General features: G+C 32.1%; 1 protein-coding gene across 1 annotated transcript in view; it reads right to left on the reverse strand.

Annotated features, from left to right (window-relative positions):
* LOC108909922 (monocarboxylate transporter 13-like) overlaps positions 1 to 19746 on the reverse strand; it is a 75419-nt gene extending 55673 nt beyond the window's left edge. The window contains exon 1 of the mRNA XM_018714395.2: positions 19090 to 19746. Coding sequence (XP_018569911.1) covers positions 19090 to 19225 — 136 coding nt within the window. The 5' untranslated portion in view covers positions 19226 to 19746. The remainder of the gene's footprint in view (positions 1 to 19089) is intronic.
* Positions 19747 to 20435: the final 689 nt, after the last annotated feature.

The raw sequence follows: 20435 nt of genomic DNA on the forward strand, positions 1-20435 counted from the left end.
ATCCAAACAAGATGGCCGCGGATGTTAACTTTGTTAAGTTAAATGGAACACCCTGTATATTTTTACATATTTGGATAGAACGTTCCCTCTCGAGCATAGTCATATAGGGTTTGTTGGGTCCATCTCTAACAATAAGCAAGATACTATAAAAAACGAAAATAAGGTTTTTTATTAAGGAAATAGTGCATCTTGTAATTATTGTTAGACCTCTTTCAGGCCAATTACGTAAGGATTTACAGATTTAGTTATATTTTGATATATCGGACATTGAGACGGTCCAAAATGTGTATAGGTAATGTAACGAAATCTCACTAATTATAGGCTGCGAGAGATCTAATTACTCATGGACATTATTAGGTCGTGACAGGGACAGATAGTAATGTCTTGACAACATTGTTATTGATTGACAGTTTGTATTATTATTTAATTAAAATAGGCTACACAAAAGTAGAAAATTATTTAGAATTAAAATAGAGTATGGAGAAGAACTCTCTATTTTAATTCCTATAATATTTCAATTTTCTACTTCTGTGTAACCCATTTTAATTAAATAATAATACAAACTGTCAAACAATAACAATGTTGTTATGACATTACCTGTCACTGTCACAGCCTACCATAACATTGTCCATGAGTAATTAGGCTTCGGACGAGGCATTTTTGGACCATATCAATGTTCGATCTGTCAAAATATATTATAACTAAATCTGTAAATCCTTACGTATTATAATATAATATAATAAAAAGGTTTAACAATTACAATATGTCTTATATTCTTAATAAAAAAACCTTCTTTTCGTTTTTAATAATATCTCGCTTATTGTTAGAGATGAACCCAACAAATCTTACATGACTATGGTCGACAGGGAACGTTCTATCCAAATATGTACAAATCTACAGGGTGTTCCATTTAACTTAACAAAGTTAACATCTGCGGCCATTTTGTTTGGACTTCATTTGTTTTTCTACTATCATTTTCGAAAAATTCATAAAAAATCGTGCAACTTTTATATTTTTACATTTTTTTATAACTCTTAAAACAAAAGTTAAAGGGGGGTCAAAATATAGTGAATCACCCTGTACATATAATTTAAATTGTAAGTCAAGATGTAATTTTAATGCAACAGCATTGGAAGTTTCAAAGTCAAAGTTTTTTTATGTAAAAAAAGTTGGATAATAAGAATTTGATACCAAAGATGAGATACCTTAAAATATAAAAAAGTTATGTCGTTTTTAACACATTCAATCTACTGTAGCCCTCTATGAACTTTAACCAAAATGTGAACAGATTTCAATTCCTCTACCCAAAGAACTCCAAACCCCAAAATTTTGTGAGGATATTTGCATTTGTTAAGGAATAAATGAAAAAAACCTAAAATAATATTTTACATTTAACACCCTATATCTTTTTAACTATCAACTTTTGGACTAAGGTAAGTTCGACTAAATCGCATTACTTTTGCTTCAGGAATGTACCCATGAATTTTGGCCTATTGCCTCGGGCACCCTGTATTGAAAAAAACACTTTATATTATATTTTTTCACCCGTGGATTGAAAAAATTACTGTTACTTATTGTCTACAGGGTGATTCATTAACAATGGGAAAGTCGAAAGTTGAAGATGTGAACATGTGAAATGGTGACCATTGGCGCAAACATGCCTTATCCGAAAGTTGATAGTTTCGGAAATACCGGGTGCTGAAAGTTAAAATTTTAAATCGTTTTTTTTTTGTTGTTTTGAAAATATGTAGGTTAGGAACTTGAAAATTTATGAAACTATATTTTTTTAGGCGACAAATAAGATGCGTGTTGTAATTTCAGCATTGCTCATAGAGGGCGCCACTTACGACCAATTTTACCCTGTATATTTAACATGAAACTTGATTCAAAACCTGAAAGAGCTATCATTTTTCCATTAATTATGTACTCTTGTTTCATTTCGGTATCTCGATCCGTTTTCGAGAAAAATCGATTTAACGAACACTATGTTTTGATAATATGAGAAATTAAAAGCGAAACAAACCAAGTGTTTCTTCGTGTTATTACAACAATTAACAATAAAACAAATGAAATTCGTAATAATGATTTAAAGTCAGTGTTCGAAGAATCCACCGTTGACATTTACACACTTTACACAACGTTTTCTGAGAGATCTTCGAGTTTGAAACAACATATTGGGATTGCGTTTGACTTCGTTGGCAGCGATTTGTATTCTTTGCCACAACTCTTCACACGAGCCAATAGATTCTTTGTAAACTATATCTTTCATTCGAGACCAAATAGAAAAATCAAGAGGATTGAAGTCCGGACTTCTGGATGGCCAAGCAAAAATGCTTACATGGCCAATCCAGCGATTTGGAAAAACTGCATCTAAATATGCACGCACTGGCCAAGAAAAATGCGGTGGAGCTCCGTCGTGCATGAACCACATGTCTCTTCTTAAATAAAGTGGAACTTCTTCAAGCCGTGGAAGCATTTTTACTTGGCCACCCAGAAGTCCGGACTTCAATCCTCTTCATTTTTCTATTTGGAAGAATCTATTGGTTCGTGTGAAGAGTTGTGGCAAAGAATACAAATCGCTGCCAACGAAGTCAAACGCAATCCCAATATGTTGTTTCAAACTCGAAGATCTCTCAGAAAACGTGTAAAGTGTATCAGTGTCAACGGTGGATTCTTCGAACAATTACTTTAAATCATAATTACGTATTTTATTTGTTTTATTGTTAATTGTTGTAATAACACGAAGAAACACTTGGTTTGTTTCGCTTTTAATTTCTCGTATTATCAAAACATAGTGTTCGTTAAATCGATTTTTCTCGAAAACGGATCGAGATACCGAAATGAAACAAGAGTACATAATTAATGGAAAAATGATTGCTCTTTCAGGTTTTGAATCAAGTTTCATGTTAGACATACAGGGTAAAAAGTTATTAACTAAATTTTCGGTAAAATTGGTCGTAAGTGGCGCCCTCTATGAGCAATGCTGAAATTACAACACGCATCTTATTCGTCGCCTAAAAAAATATAGTTTCACAAATTTTCAAGTTCCTAACCTACATATTTTCAGAATAATCGCAAAAAAACGATTTAAAATTTTAACTTTCAACACCCTGTATTTCCGAAACTATCAACTTTCGGATAAGGCATGTTTGCGTCAATGGTCACCATTTCACGTGTAGTATCTTCAGCTTTCGATTTTCCCATTGTCAATGAATCACCCTGTATATGTTATTATATACCTCAAACTAACTTTTATCAAAAATTCAGATAAGTTGCCAAAAACTACTATTTAAAACCCCATTAATCATACGAAATTTTAATGTAGTAGGCACCAATCCTTTTAACATACTATTAAAACAGATTATCAAGTTAATAAATTAGATTTGAAAATTATTTGAATTAAATTTTAATAAAAAAAATATTGTTTAACACTTTCATCTAATTCAGGAAGAATACATTTCTAATTAATGTTTGGAAATCTTGACAAATATTCGCGTCGAGCAGTATTTCCATTGAAATTATGTTGGCAGGAAATAACAATTAGACCACTCATACATGAGTTTGAAAAGTTGATTGATTTTTGATAAACAATTAAAAATAAATAAAACATGGGGAAAACGATTAACTTCACAAAAATTATGTTTAATGGTTAGGTAATTAAATTGTGTGTTTGGATCAGCGCCTATTACGTTCAAATTTACTGTAATGAATTATGCAGCTAACGACAAATATACCTTTTCGCAAAGATGAGACAAGTTTACGATTTTTTTTGATAACCCGTAACATGACAAAAATTATTACAATGTAATCATGTATAAATAGTATTTTCGTATAATTCCAGAAAAAAAAGTACCTATTACTTTGCCGTAAAATTTAATCCTACTACTGGAATTCTATAATTTATATCTACTTCTATGTTTGTAGTGGGATATATTGTGAAAATATTTACTTGTAACATACTTTACTACAATGGCATGTTCATATTTAAATATTTTTATAGTACTGTTTCAAAAAGTATGATATATATCTAACCTTGACATGTGCAGTAAGAGTTCCTTGTTACACTTGTGTTTTTTAATTCTTATTTAGCTTTAGGTCTGTTACATACAAAAGAGTTGCTCTTAGAATTCATCCTTGTTGTGAATAATTGTACAAATAAAATTACATACAATAAATGGACTTGCTTGGAGAGAAACACTGGAAGATATCAATAGTGATATATGTAAAGGAGTAAATTGTAATAAATTTTATCAGTGCTTTCAAAATTTGTTTGTTGAGTGGATTGTTTGTGTTTTATTTTAAGATTGTATTATTTTCTTATTATACTTACGTGTGTTGCTTCTGTAACTTTAATGAATGTAATCATTATTTAAATAAATTAAAATTCATATATATATATATATATATTTTGCCAGTACCTCAAAATAATATCTCGAAAATTTATAAATTTTCAACAGTAACGTGGTATCAAAAACTATTCTTTAAGAGTTTAAGGTTAGAGATAATTTAAATAATGTTTTGAGAATAATTTTTTCCAAAATTTTAATTGATTTTAGTGTTAATCAATTTTATTAAATGGTTTTAATAGTATGAACATTACATTTTTAACGTATTCAACACATTTTTGTGTATTATGACTTGTTCTTTGAAGATACTGTTCTAGACTTGGAAAATTTTTATGTTATCCTCACATTTTTTTCTCCTGAAGAAGAAATAATTTTATTCCGAAAGCTCGAGCAATAAAAAAGAGTTTACACATTCATGCTGGCTTTGACTGCATACCCGACTATATTTTAAGATTTTGTTACATATGCAGTTTTTTAAATATAGCACGTAAACGAAGTAAAATTTCGGTATAGTTCATAGGAAAAATTTTGTAGAGAATTGAATTTCTTATCGAAATGGCTTATTTAAAAATGTAAAAGGAAAATTTTATGCAAAAAATCGTTAATAAACAATTTGAAAGAAAGCAAAAAATAAGATTTTTGGATTTTTTTTATTTTTTTAATAAAATAATTTAGTAAACACTTGAGAATTTAAGTACAATAAAGTTTATTAATAATGTATATACAGTGTGTCCACGGATGAAGTTGACAAGAGGGGAAACTCTTTTGTTTTTGACTTTATTGAAAAATGTCACCGTTTATAAAAAGTCCTGCCTCTCGAAAAAATTATAGTGTCACACAAACATCTTAGATTAGATATACAGGGTGCTCGTAAATAAAAAAAACACGAAAATACTCAAGAGTAGTACCATTATTTATTATTTTACACAACATTTTTACAAAACAAATCTGTTTATAACCTCAAATAACGTCCTAATATCAATTTTGACTTTTACTCTACATGATAGGGAAGTATTAAAAGAGCGCATAGGAGAAGGAATAAATTAATTAAATGGGCCTCAAACTATTCGCAAAATCTACGAATTTATTAAGTTAGCGGAAAAATGTGTTGGGATGAGAGGGAGCTATGTAGAGTAAGAGTCAAAATTGAAATTTTTATTTTAAAATTTGTATTAGGACATTATTTGAGGTTATAAACAGATTTGTTTTATAAAAATGTGTAAAATAATAAATAATGGTACTTCTCTCTTGAGTATTTTCGTGGTTTTTTAATTTATGAACACCCTGTATATCTAATCTAAGATGTTTGTATGACAATCTCACTTTTTCGAGAGGCAGAACTTTTTAAAAAGAATGAAATTTTTCGATAAAGTCAAAAACAAAGGAGTTTCTCCTCTTGTCAACTCTATCCGTGGACACACAAGTTGAGAATTTAGGATTTAGTCGAGTATATATATGTCGGAGACACTTTTGAGGACATGGGAATTAGTTTACTATGTTGTCTCCATCGAAATAATACACGGGTGACGTGACACTATTTATTACAAATACGGGAGCTGGTATACAAGTTATAAAATAGGAACTAACGGTCCGCCACTGTCAGCCCTAGCAACCTGTTCACTACTTTTCTATCAAAACAATAATAACAGTAATAATAATAATAATAATAGTAAAAGCCACACGGCTATGGTTGTTTCATCAATTGAATGATCCAGTTGCTTCCCGAGCTTTCAGTTTTGTTCCGTTCACGGGGGCGGTACCCAGTGCATTCCTTTAACCTATCAGTTTACTTTTTACCAAACATGACCATATAAGGAAGTGTTTACAAAAGTTAGATAATGATGGTCTTTCACACACAGGCTAAACTTAACCCTGAAGACATAACAATTTGGTATTCTAATATTTCTGTAACGTAAACAAAAACAAATCCTCAACATTCCATCGACGACGACAGTTCTTCGAGTGGCTACGAATTCATAAGCGGTTACAAGGGTGATGCCGACACGGCCATCCTGAAATAGTGCACGTCCTCGGGTACTTCCCTTACTGAATAATATCTGAAATAAGAGTGGAAAATTAGTCACCACTCGTCCATCCTGACAATATTTTGTTTTTATAAGGCGGCTTTTAAAAAATAAAAGATTTTCTCATTTATGATGATTTCTCCAGGTAGCACACGTACCTCTTCCGGATATACCGGGCTCAACTAAATTCTCAAAATAGATACCTACGTATCTCTTCCGGCCACGCCGAGATCGACTAGGTACACAAAATAGATAATTACGTATCTCTTCCAGCCAACCCGGGATCAACTAAATTCACATGTATCTCTTCCGGCCTCGCCGGGATCAACTAAATACTCAAAATAGACACTTACATATCTTTTCCGGCTACTCCGGGGTCAACTAGATACACACGTATCTCTTCCGGCCTCGCCGGGATCAACTAAATACTCAAAACAGACACATATCTCTTCCGGCTAACCCGGGATCAACTAGATACACACGTATCTCTTCCGGCCTCGCCGGGATCAACTAAATACTCAAAACAGACACATATCTCTTCCGGCTAACCCGGGATCAACTAGATACACACGTATCTCTTCCGGCCTCGCCGGGATCAACTAAATACTCAAAACAGACACATATCTCTTCCGGCTAACCCGGGATCAACTAGATACACACGTATCTCTTCCGGCCTCGCCGGGATCAACTAAATACTCAAAACAGACACATATCTCTTCCGGCTAACCCGGGATCAACTAGATACACACGTATCTCTTCCGGCCTCGCCGGGATCAACTAAATACTCAAAACAGACACATATCTCTTCCGGCTAACCCGGGATCAACTAGATACACACGTATCTCTTCCGGCCTCGCCGGGATCAACTAAATACTCAAAACAGACACATATCTCTTCCGGCTAACCCGGGATCAACTAGATACACACGTATCTCTTCCGGCTAAACCGGGATCAACTAAATACTCAAAACAGATACTAATCTCTTCCGGCTAAACCGGGATCAACTAGAAAAGCTAAGATTAACATAACAGCAACATACCGTGCCTCATTTAACTAAAATTCGCAGCTAATATAATGGCAACATACTGTTTCGTCTGATTAAAACTTTGCAGCTGACAAAAAAAACATTTAATTGTAATACTAATAATTTGGTTCAATAATTTTTGGCCGATAGAGGCCCATTCTGACTATCAATGTCAGAGCTTGGATCAATCAAAATTTCACCTTGTCTTTTGTGGCACGGTAACAAGCTGATCATGTGCAAATTTAAATGTTGTCCCTTTACTTTTCTGTGTAGGTTTAATTACTTTATAACAATGGTTATTTAATGCTCGAACAATCTTCTAAGGTCCCCGAAATTTTGGGTCAAGTTTGAAAATAATATTTTTGTTAACTTTACTATACACGTAGTCATCTCCTGAAAAAGGTTTGATAGTGGCTCTTCCAATATTGTTTCGATTTGTGTCGTATCGTGTTACTTTTATCATATTTCCCTTGCTAATTTCCGAAGTTCGGATAAAGGTAAATTATATTGGATTATTCTCATGAATTAATTCACGAATTTATTGGTAAACAGTGTAGTTTTACACTGCTACAGACTTTGCCAAGTTTTTTGACGCATGAATCAGTTCTATCAACGAATCAAAGAAGCAAATAAATTTCAAAAATGTTACCTTTTTACTCATAATTGTAGTGATACAACAACGGTACCGTTTTGACACATATTATATAAATATTAGTATTTGTAAGTAACAAATCAGCAAAAACAATACAAAACTAGTACAACGCCACACAATTATTTACATATTCCAATAACATAACCTCATTACTGATCTGAGGCTGGAAATCTGTTGGGTTGGTACTTCCGAACTTCACGAAGAAATTGACGAAAATTAGAACATGCTCTAATTCGTCAAGAACTTGATGAATAAATTCATGAAGCTATTTGACAGCAGATTTGGTGCATTATACTTGTCCAATTTCTTGATAAAGCGACTTCATGAATTAATTGATCAACAAACTGTCAATGCAAAACAGCTACAAGGAATGGGTTGGTGTCTCAAATAAAATCTCAGCAGGACTAAACCCGGTCGCTCGACTGTTTGAGGAATTTAAAGCTAATTAAACTTCACCCAAGTTATCTTGCTGTTCTCTCTTCAGTTTCAACTATAGTCACCATATATTTTTTTAAAGTTTGCAGACACGTTTTACTTGCCCATTTGTGCGAATGGAGCCTTCATCAATAAAATGAAGTTCGATATTAAAGAACAAAATGTACGAAATTCGGTGCTCGTGAAACATTTATTTACCTTGATCACTAATTATACGTGAAGGACAGTCAAACAAGTGAATAAATTCTCTTAAGACAATTAAGAGGAGATGTAGCAGTTAGCCATCGAATACGGCGTAAAATAACAAATTTAGTGAAAGCATCTATGATTACAAAAATGTATTCTTTATTGTCGCTTTTATCTAATTTTCCAAAAATAAGTAGTGTTGAGCAACTTTAAGTGTGGGTGCATAAGAATTTGAATCTTTCACGATTTAGTTTTAGATGTTTTGCATACTAAGCAATTTTTCAACAGATTTTCTAACCGCTTTAGACATTTTAGGAAACAAGTAGAGTTCATAAAGTTTATCTAAAGTCTTCTGCCAGCCCAGATGTTTTAAATAAGTGTACGTGATTTATGACAGACCAGGTAGCCGACCTAGAGCTGCGGCTAAATAATACAATCGACCATTTTTTTTTCAATTTTACGCAGCGGAGTATTATTTCGAATATCGTAAGTTTTGGCTAGATAACAGTCGAATTCATTTGATTTTAAGTTGGCAATTATTTTTAACTATAACATTGCGTTGTTGTGTGACTGTATGCCAATCTTTATGCAAGTTTATAATGTGAACGATATGAGTAGAAAGGTTTCCTTTACGAGTGACACTATTACTATTATTATCGGTAGGATTTCAGGAGAAAAAATCTGCATGTTTCATCTGTCTCTCCTGGTTATAAAATACGTCAAAGTTAAATGACTATAAATATGCCCATCACCTATGTGCCTTAGGAGTTAAATCATGTTTTCTGTAAGAAGCTTTTACGGAGTTGCAATATGTAAAAAAAACTGTAAAATGTTTTCCATATATGAAATGGCGAAAATGTTTGACAACGTTAACAAAAGCTAGAATTTCTAAATCATACAAATAACAACGAGGTTCTCTTAGTTAAATATGCTACAGGGTGACAAAAGAAGTCCCCTTTTTTTTCGATAGAGTCTGGGTGAACAGGGATCTGATGAAAACCAGATGCCATGTTAAGTGAAGTAAAATAGTAGGCTAAGTGCACTCTGTTAATTTGATCGTTTATGAGCGGCAAAGGATATTTATTAGGTACAGTATTGGCATTTAGCTCCTGATAGTCAATACATATGCGGTTCGAACCATGTTTCATTTTGACTAAAATCATTGGACTAGAAAAGGGCGAATTACTAGGAACGATTATTTTAACTTGCAATAATTTATCTATTTTATTACGCAGAAAATCTCGTTCAACAGAGACTGTCGATCTGTCGTCTTTTTTTGAACGTATGTAATCGGGTCCTTCAAACGTAGCTCTAAGCTACCTGTTTTCACGGTATTTTGACAAGATCATTAAGTTTTGTTTATCGCTACCCTTAACATCGGTTTGTATGGCATCAAAATTTACAACTAGAGTTTGTACAAGATATTCTTGTAATAAGCCATATGCGTTATATCGCACACTGATATTTTGTTCTATTAAATCTTTACCTATAATAATTTGAGCAGACATAAAATTATCGGGCACAACAAAAATAATTATTTGACTTGAATTTCTCGAATTACTACGACTATTAAAATTTGCATATAAGGTACTTAAGAAAGAGCCAGAATCAATACCCCTCAGCGAGTTTAAATAAAACGTCCACCATCAAAGTGACCTACGTAACTTTCGTTAACAAGAGAGCAATCTAAACTTGTGTCAAATACAAAAGGAAAGATCTCACCAGAATTCAGCTTCAACTATCCATATCAAATGGCTGGGTCTGCTTTTCACCATATATACTGACTCTTTTCACAGGAATGTCGGACTTTGGTTTTCTGACTATAGATGGGCAGTTGGGAGCAACATAGTCCGGTCTTCAACACTTTTAGTAAATAACAACCCTTGATGACGATTCTTGACGATTTCTACAATGGATTGACAGATGTCCATTCCGATCGCACGTGTGACATTTCATTGGGAAGTTAATGCTACTTTCGTGCTCGGAAGATGGGGCGCGACGCTTCGTTCCAGTATGATGACCGGAAAGAAATAGCGCCGGACGCTTACCAAGTCTCCCTTGCAGCATAGCACACATACTTTTAGCATCATTCGGCTGCTCTAGTTGAAATCTTCGTCTAACAAGACTTTCGCGCGTGGAACCAAAGTAACAAACCACCTAGTAGTTTCACCTTTCCGGGAATTCGATAACACCATTATTAGTTCCATTTCGTCTGGTTTGCTTTTTGTCACCCACAAATCTAGGCATTTTGACATTTCCGCACGATGAAACGGGTAACACAACACTGCAGGATGTCTAGGACAACAACTGTCTCTCTAACTTCTTCACTTTTTCCAAACCTTCGTCACGGGTTTTCGCACACTCACTTTTTGCACATTTCGTCCTTTTGGCCGTACGAATCCCACTTCTGATGTCGGAGACACTTTTGTGGACATGGGAATTAGTTTACTATGTTGTCTCCATCGAAATAATACACGGGTGACGTGACACTATTTATTACAAATACGGGAGCTGGTATACAAGTTATAAAATAGGAACTAACGGTCTGCCACTGTCAGCCCTAGCAACCTGTTCACTACTTTTCTATCAAAACAATAATAACAGTAATAATAATAATAATAATAGTAAAAGCCACACGGCTATGGTTGTTTCATCAATTGAATGATCCAGTTGCTTCCCGGGCTTTCAGTNATAAATAAAACAGCTATTCTTCTATCTCTTCATCGAGAGCTTTATCAAGATTTATTTTTAAAAAGAAAGGAATGTAAAATTCATATACTTAGTCTATTTATACGTGAAAAACAAATGAATTGCCAAAGCTCCTGATCACAGCTATAAAAAATTGTTGCTTTAATTATGAAATATCAAGTTCTCAAAAATTCAACAAGTTTTTGAAATGTCATTGTTTAAATATAAAGTTACAAAAAATTTCCATTACTTGCAAAAATCTTGCTTTTTAGACAAATTAAATTTTAATCGTTTATTATTTTAGAGAACATTAAATAATAAATAATTTGGTGAGAAAGACAGTAATATTTATAATAATTATTTAAGAATACCTATAGAGAGATAAGAGTAGACTATTAGCCGACTGTTTAAGTTGAGAATTTTGGATTTAATCGGGTATATCAGTCAAAATTAACAAAGAAGACTTTTTATTCAGTTCAAGCTTTCGAGTACTTTATTGTTTCTTCCTCAGGAACTCTATAACGGTTACAATATTATGAAAAACTTTAAAAGCCACAACAAAAAATTATCGAGAAAATTTTACTAACAAATGTTGAGATTGTATAGAATATAATCTCAACATTTGTAAGTATAATTTTTTTGTATAATTTTTGTATAAGTATAATTTTGACGTTTGATAGGTATACATTTTTTGTGTAGAATACCCATTTCTGATAGTTGCTTGTAAAAATTTAAACGTACAAAAATGTTACAGAAAAATATTCATAAAGGGTTGTAGTAAAATGAACGCCCTGTACGATTTAACCTGATAGGAACATAATCACTGCATACTTTATGAAGAGAAACTAAGCAACAGCAAATTTATCTCAAATCGGTTAACTAGGTTCTGAGTTAAGGAGAAAACAAGAAACAAAAAAAATGATACTTTAACACCTTGTAACTTTTTGCGACATTTTTCGTTTAAGCAAGTTTGGTTAAATCGACACCATTTGGGTTCTAGATTATACCCTTGAAGTATGTAACATTCGTTACGTAACATCCTGTATATAGAAAAATACATCGAAATAGATAACAGATTATGATTTCTCATATTCAGAAGCTTTTGGTATCAAATATTTATGCTCGTATATTCAAAAACATTAAAATTATTGCGAAAAATAAATTCTTAAATTCCAAATTTGGCACCCTGTAATTTTTTTATTTTCAACATTTTATTAAGGCTTAACAATGGCGGCAAGTTTTGTTTAGTGCATTTGTTTCTGGTTAACCGAAACATATTCAGTAGGTATTCTTACCTTTGTTTTTTTTATTGGTACATATTTATAGCCGATATCAAATTAAAAGTTTATATCTATTGTTATTTATCATATTTATCGAAAAACAAATTGAAAAACATCTTATAATATTTGTTTTTCGCAAATTTGCAAAATACGGTTTATCGTGCATAATAAACAAGATTAAATTCGCCTAGGTGGAACATGTGTCAAGGTTTACAAGTTCAAAAAAGTGTATCATTTTCTTATCTTAATAACAACAAGTTTAGTACAAATTACATTAAGTTTTATGACGTTTTCTATATTCTCCTAAATTCAGAAACCTGTTTCCCTTGATTATTTGTGATTTTTTAATAAATTAACATCTCTCTGAAAAGTGAAAACATACAACAATGAATATACTCTTAATAAAATAAAACTGTGTAGTATTATTATTGTTATTAATCAGTCAAGTTCAATGAATATTTCTCATTACCACGTATCTATCAGATGAATTAGGGCGGAATAATGTAGATGACAGCCATTAATTTGCCTGTAGCACAAGCAAATGTATTCTGCATTATAAAATAATGAGTTCTGTACACAATTTCACGTAAAATAACTGTTTCTACATCTACAATGTCAAAGTCCATACTATTTAAACTTTTTTATTAATTAAAAATTAAAAATTGCTATGCCGACTGTTTATGTTTAAAAAAATGGCATACCTATACGATGAACAGAAGCTGTCTAAAATTCATGGACTGCAAAAATAATAAGAAGTTGTTCTGTATTCTTTTTTTTACTTTGCCTTGTCTATTATCATAATAATAAAATAAAAAGCAGGTTTTAAAATAAAGTCTTGAGCTACAATTATTATCGAACGAATAAAAATTAGAATGTACCTATGTGAAACAAAATTTAATAATAAAACTATCGTTCAAATACCAACCAAAAATTTTCTGGGAAACCGATTTGCTGTCGTTTAGTTGTTTAATTAAAATGATGATAAACTTCATTATAATAAGTATTTTTTAATGTCTATGTAGTCTGTTATCTCGCACTAAAAGCCATCGCCACGTATTTGAAAGGTAATATATCGTTGAACAGGGAATGTATTTTTTTCTTTCATACTGCAGAAATATTCACAATTCAAAGTAGACTGGGCGTAAATAGAGAAATGAGAAAAAAATTAATTACTTGTAGAAAATTAAGGGTAATCTTTCATGTAAAAAATCTCTTCTCCTCTCTCTGTATATTTATAGACCTTCAAATGGGAAGACAAAAATTAAGGTTTTATTTTTTCTTTAATTAATAAATATATATATGACGAAAGTTATTAGTTACACTTTTACCATTGAAAAGTTATTTACCGAAAGGTGTAATTCATTTTTGTAATTTTCTCCATATTTAAGGAAAAAAATAAAAATAAGTTTATCTCTCTGCATTTGAAGCGCCATAAATTAACAGGGAGGCGGGCGGAGAGATTTTTTACATGGAAATTCTATAGTCAATTGTCAACGAGGGATTACCTTGGTACTTATTTATTTACACTCTGTATACAGGATGACCGATGAGTCGCCGACCACTCGAGAAGTGATAGAGGGTCTCATTTGCAACAAGGAAACAAAATGGTAGCGATTTTTGCAAATCATTCATTTTTTCAACATTTTTCAATTTGTAAATAAATTTAATGATATAAAACTATTTAAATAACTTTTATAATTCATAGCTATATAAATCAAGAACGACTTTGGCAAAAAACAGGTTTTTGTAAACAACTTAAATGATTGTTTTGTTGAAATTCCTCCTATTTGATAATTCAATTTTGTTGTCAGAATCGAATATCAAGTTCTTCAAATCAAATACCACATCTAGAAAATATATATTTATGAAGACGATTTTTTTGTTTGAAGTTTTTAATACTTTTCTTTTTGTGACGTAGTAATTATAAGAATCAGAAAATTAAAGACATATTTTTTTTTGTTGCAAATAATTCCCTTGTCTGTCACCTTCTTTCGTTTAATCCTAACTAATTAAGTCATAAGACATCCCGTGCATTTATATGTACAAATTCCATTTGAGTAAGTGGTTGTCATTCTCGATACTTTTTACTTGTGCTGTTAATTTAGATAGTAACCTTATCTACGATGATGAATTTCTAGTGATTTTATCAAAAAGTTCTAACGATTGCCAAAATCTAAGGTCAAAGTAAGGTTGAGGTCAATGTTTGCAAGCGAATCTTTAACCTGAATCAAAACGAAAGCGGGCGTCAACCAATGAAACTGCCAATATGTCATGGATAAAATAACGTGGTATAATATAATGAGTTAAGAGCAACCCATTTACTTTATAATTTTTAGACCAGTCTAAATAAATGATCTGGCTTTACATTTCCAATTTTTGACAAAATGACTGATCAATATTGTATCAAATTTAATATTGGTTTCAGTAAATTGTCTAAGACTGATTTTAAGTAAATTTAGTGCATAATTTAACAATGTGACCTCTGTAACGCAAAAATATTTTTTATATAAAATTTATTGCATATAAATATCTGAAATTTTAACGTGCCAGTCATAAGATTTAATATCAATTTTAATGTAAACATGAGAATATCTTGAGCGATTCTATTTTTTTTTCTCAAAAAAAATATTAAACGTGCACGAAAACCAGGTTTTTACTTCCCAACATCTGATTGTGAGCTTCATTTCTATTATATTTTCCGTAATGCTTGGACGAATGGTGATAACCATATAAGAGATATCTGATATTTTCCAGGAAGTTGCGAACGACGATCTCTATTTCTGTGGAAAAGATCGCTTTGATTTAATTGGAAAATTAGACCATTTTGGAGAACATTTATTAAAATTACCATTAGAAAACAATTCAGTGAAGTAATTTAATTAAAAAACTCTTGAACTTTTTGCTGGAAATACATTTAATATACAGTGTATTAATTATAGTAGTTTATAGAAAAAAATCAGTGTCGTAGAAATATTGTATTCTGCTAGAGGCGACAGGGGAGGGGAAAAAATACATAATTTTACGCCATTAATTTTTTTTCTAAAAATACAATTTTGTATTCAATGTGTAATTTTTGTGCTACACAAAAGCTCTTTATATACATTTTTTTTAATTTTAGATTCATTAAACTGCTCGATAACAGCAGTACAAGCTGAAAAAGTACCTATTAATAACTCGAGAATAAAATAAAGCATCAGTGATCTAATTTCCAAAATAGACAGTGGCGTTAAATTCCTGGGGTTTTTAGTGATAACGACTCCTCGTATATACAGGGTGACACCCAACGAATATTACATACTGCAAGGGTATAATCTAGAACCCAAATGGTGTCGATTTAACCAAACTTGCTTAAACGAAAAATGTCGCAAAGAAATGTTATAGGGTGTTAAAGTTTCTTTTTTATTTCTTGTTTTCTCCTTAACTCAGAACCCAGTTAACCAATTTGGGCAAAATTTGCCGTTGCTTAGTTTCTTTTCATGAAATATGTAGTGAGTGATTATGTTCCGATGAGGTTAATTCATACAGGGCGTTCATTTTACTACAACCCTTTGTGAATATTGTTCTGTAACTTTTTTGTACGTCTACATTTTTACATGCAACTATCAGAAATAGGTAGAGAATTTTATTCTGTACAAAAAATGTATACGTATCAAAAGTCGAAATTATGTTCGGTATGAAAATATTACAGAAAATATTTATTGACACATACCCCATATTTTTTGGAAATAACTACGTATCCATAATAAACATTATAAATAACATACATAAACTGAAAGGTGGCAATAATAAAACGTCTACTAATTTATAATAAATGTTCTACGTGCTCCCCATTTCATTAAACATTTTATGAAACTATTGAGAATAGGATTACATATACGTTCGTTTAACTTGTCGTACGGCGTCTTTTATTCTATCCCAAAGTTCTTCTCCCCTATTTGGTGTTACAGAGTTGTAAACAATTCCTTTCAAATGACCCAAAAAGTAAAAGTCTAACGGATTAAAATCCGGATAGCGTGAAAGCCTCGGTTAAAGCCAAGGAAATTCACTACCTCGACCAATCCAACGGTTTAGAAATATGATTTCTCACCAATGGCTGAAATGAGCAGAGGCACCTTCGTGCATGAACCGCATTTGTCGTCTAATATTAATGGGCAGTTCTTCGAGAGCCCCAGGAAGTTCTTCCCGAAGGAATTCCAAATAATTTTGGCCGCTGAACCTTGCAGGTAGAGCGATAGGTCCCAAAATAAAATTTCTTATAATCCCGCACCAGGCGTTAACTGAAAATTCGTGTTGGAAGTGATGCTCTTTTATATTGCGTGTGGATTTTCTCCGCTCCACACGTGAGAGTTTTTTCAATTAAAAAGACTTCTACGGGTAAAAACAGCTTCATCTTATGTAACTGGAGAAATAGTTCGGTAAATGTTAATCTCAGCGGACGGTCTGGTTCAAGCAAATTTTTTATAGGGACGAATACTAATTTCGATATTTTCTTCTACTCTTTCTAGAATTTGTTCTTCGTTTTGTACCTTTCTTTAAACGTAACTTCCATTTCGTGAATGAGACCGAAAGTTTCCAGTTTCACCTAATCTGGTGAATAAAGAAGCAAACAATGTATGAGAATTGAGAAGGCTGTCTGCGATTCGGATAAAGTTCTTCATATGTTCTCTTAGCAGCGCGTCCATTAAAATGTTCCTGTACATATACCACTATCAAGTCTCTCATTTCATAATTCGTAAATTCATTGTGACAAGGTATGTGTCAGAAACAAACTTTTGTAAAATACAAATTTGACAGTTACATTTGAAATTGTCATGTTGTTATGGATACGTAGTTATTTACAAAAAATATGGGGTATGTGTTAAGCATAATTTCGACTTTTGATAGGTTTACATTTTTTGTGTAGAATAAAGTTCTCTACCTATTTCTGATAGTTGCGTGTAAAAATTTTAATGTACAAAAAAGGTACAGAAGAATATTCACAAAGGGTTGTAGTAAAATAAATGCCCTGTATGATTTAACCTAATAGGATCATAATCGCTGCATCGTGAAGAGAAACTAAGCAACCGCAAATTTTGCTCTAATCGGTTAACTGGGTTCTGAGTTAAGGAGAAAACAAGAAATAAAAAAAGAAACTTTAACACCCTTTAACACTTTTTTTGTGACATTTTTCGTTTAAGCAAGTTCGGTTAAATCAACACCATTTGGGTGCTAGATTATGCCGTTGAAGTATGTAACATTCGTTAGGTGGCACCCTGAATAAATTCAGTGAATATTTACATTTAATAAGATAATTTATTAGCCACTCTACGTTAAACGTCTTTCGTCTTTAGATATATCTTAGAAAATATTATTGTTTTTCTGATTTATAAATGCTTTATCTTGAAAACGCAGCATTTCGGATGTCCTTTCATAAGACTTTTTGTTTTCATTTTGACTACTTAGCGAATTTCAATTTGAAGTTTCGACGATTAATTCGGAAACAGTCTGTATGTCAAGGACAAACCAAGAATATTTCATTTAAACAATGAGTAAACCTTGCACACAGCAAGATATTCGTTATTTGAAGGATGATTAAACACTAAATATTTGTTCTGCCGGGGAAAGTCTGCATACAGCCTACAGTTATCACAGTTATTACGGAAATGCAATCATCTCAACTATAAAAAGAGCAGATATGTAGACAATAAAGCATAGCGTTAATTTTAAAGCCATTATATTTTTACTTGGTTAATGTAACATTTACTTGTATGCTATTTGATTTAGAGTAGATAGTACTTCATAAAATTTATTATAGTAAATAATACAGACATATTTAGTACCTAATTTGTATTTTCTTTCCTAATGCAATCTGAAATTTCATTTTATTGTTTTATAATGGGTTTTACGGGCTTGACACTTTTTAACGTAATCTCTATGTTAAAAATTCTCCATCTTTCGTTAATGATGTAATTTCTTTAATTGCCCTAGTGTAGCCCAGCAATTGTTGTTGCTGAACCGAATGAAACAAGGACTGAAAATACAGTGTGTCGCAATAAGGTCTGTAAAATATGCCTCAAAAAAATAGAAAATATTGCAGAGAAGTGACAATTTCTATTTACTAATTGACCTGTTTCAGCGATTTTTTAAAATCTGAACTGCAAAAAAATATGAATTTTGTTCCATCATTTGGGGACACGCATTGCATGCTTCTTCTTCACACTAGGCTACGTGAGAATCGTTAAGATGACACCTTTTAATAAGAATTACCTATCTTCTATTATTTACGTAGTAAACACTTCAAATGATCAATAAATTGAATGTAACAATTATCTGTTTGTATGGAAAAGCTATATCCATAGGTAATTGAAGATACAGGTATTTATATTGTTCTCATAAATGAAAGTAGGTACTACAAATATGGGTAAAAAGTGTAAATAAAATATATATTCACATAGAAACACATTTTTAAACTTACTTTTATTTCTTTTAACTTTAGGACCTTCTTCGGTACTCCGTCCGTAAATCGCTGGTTTCGTCGAATTCCCGTCTGCCTCTGTTTTTTCCAGTAACGGTTCGTTAGCGCTGGGTTTGGTAACATCTTCGTTCGACATTGTTTCGATTCTTTCAATTTAAATGTTACTCGTAACTTGGAATAATAATGACAAAGAAAACGGATATATTAACAACACGTGCGTTTGGCTAACTGCAAACTGAACGAACAGCTGATATGTAAATAAAAACTTATCATTGTCACACTGGCAAGACTATTGGCCCTGGAAGAATGTCGTTTTAGTTGGTCACACACTTTACCACATACACCGTGCGTAAATCCACAATTTGTTTATTTGATAGCCTGTGCACTGAGGAATATTGTTGGTCGCCTAGTTTTTTAACAGATCGCACAAACACTACCGATTATCATGCACATGCCAGACCGAAGGTCTCAATTGGAGTATTTATTTGCTGGTTAAAAGTGTTTCTCGGCATATTTGTTACCTTTTACGTATGTATTTACCACACAGACGAGTTTTTAAACTGATATTTAAACAAATCATATCTTATCTGTCGTTCATTTATATTCATTGAATAATAACATGTTTATCGTATGATAACTAATAGCAGTAATAACTCACGAAGTGCGGGTATTTAATTTTATTCCTAAATCACACTTCGTATGTGTTCGTGGAAATATTGATGTGGGAATAAACGTTTGACGAGTGTGTGATATTATTCTGTGTAATTAATTTGCTCGTGTTTATTTTGTCATTCAATTAGTGTGTGTTAAAGATCATATGTGGACTATATAGGGATTCTTTCATTGTCGTTTCATCACGAATCCTCAAACAATATCCGTTTGAGCTAATGCCCCACATACATTCTTCCACATAGGCATCAGTGCCGTGCACCCATTATTGTGATAGGAGTATTGAAACATTGAAATAAACAATGGCCTGAAATTTCCATTTTCCAATTTTAATTTAATTGTAACGCTGGAAAAAATACGATATTTTAATTCTTAAGAGGAGCGAGATATACGTCAAACTTATACATTAATTAATTTGAAGAATATCTGCCTGTGCGTCATATGAAAATTGCATGTTCTACTTAAAATTTTCATCAAAAGTTTTTTCAACATATTCTGCACTATGGAATTTCCTAATTTAACAGACCATGTTATTTCTTAAGATAATCGAGATCACCAATTCGAAAAACAGGCACCAATAAAACGTAGAAACGTCGTAAAATAAATATTTAGTAACAATGATTTTCATGTAATTAAATCGCAAGCTACAATTCTTTTTTCGTACATCTTTCGTTTTA

Source organism: Anoplophora glabripennis, unplaced genomic scaffold (genome assembly GCF_000390285.2).
Source record: "Anoplophora glabripennis isolate ALB-LARVAE unplaced genomic scaffold, Agla_2.0 scaffold424, whole genome shotgun sequence".
In the NCBI taxonomy this organism is placed as follows: domain Eukaryota; kingdom Metazoa; phylum Arthropoda; class Insecta; order Coleoptera; family Cerambycidae; genus Anoplophora; species Anoplophora glabripennis.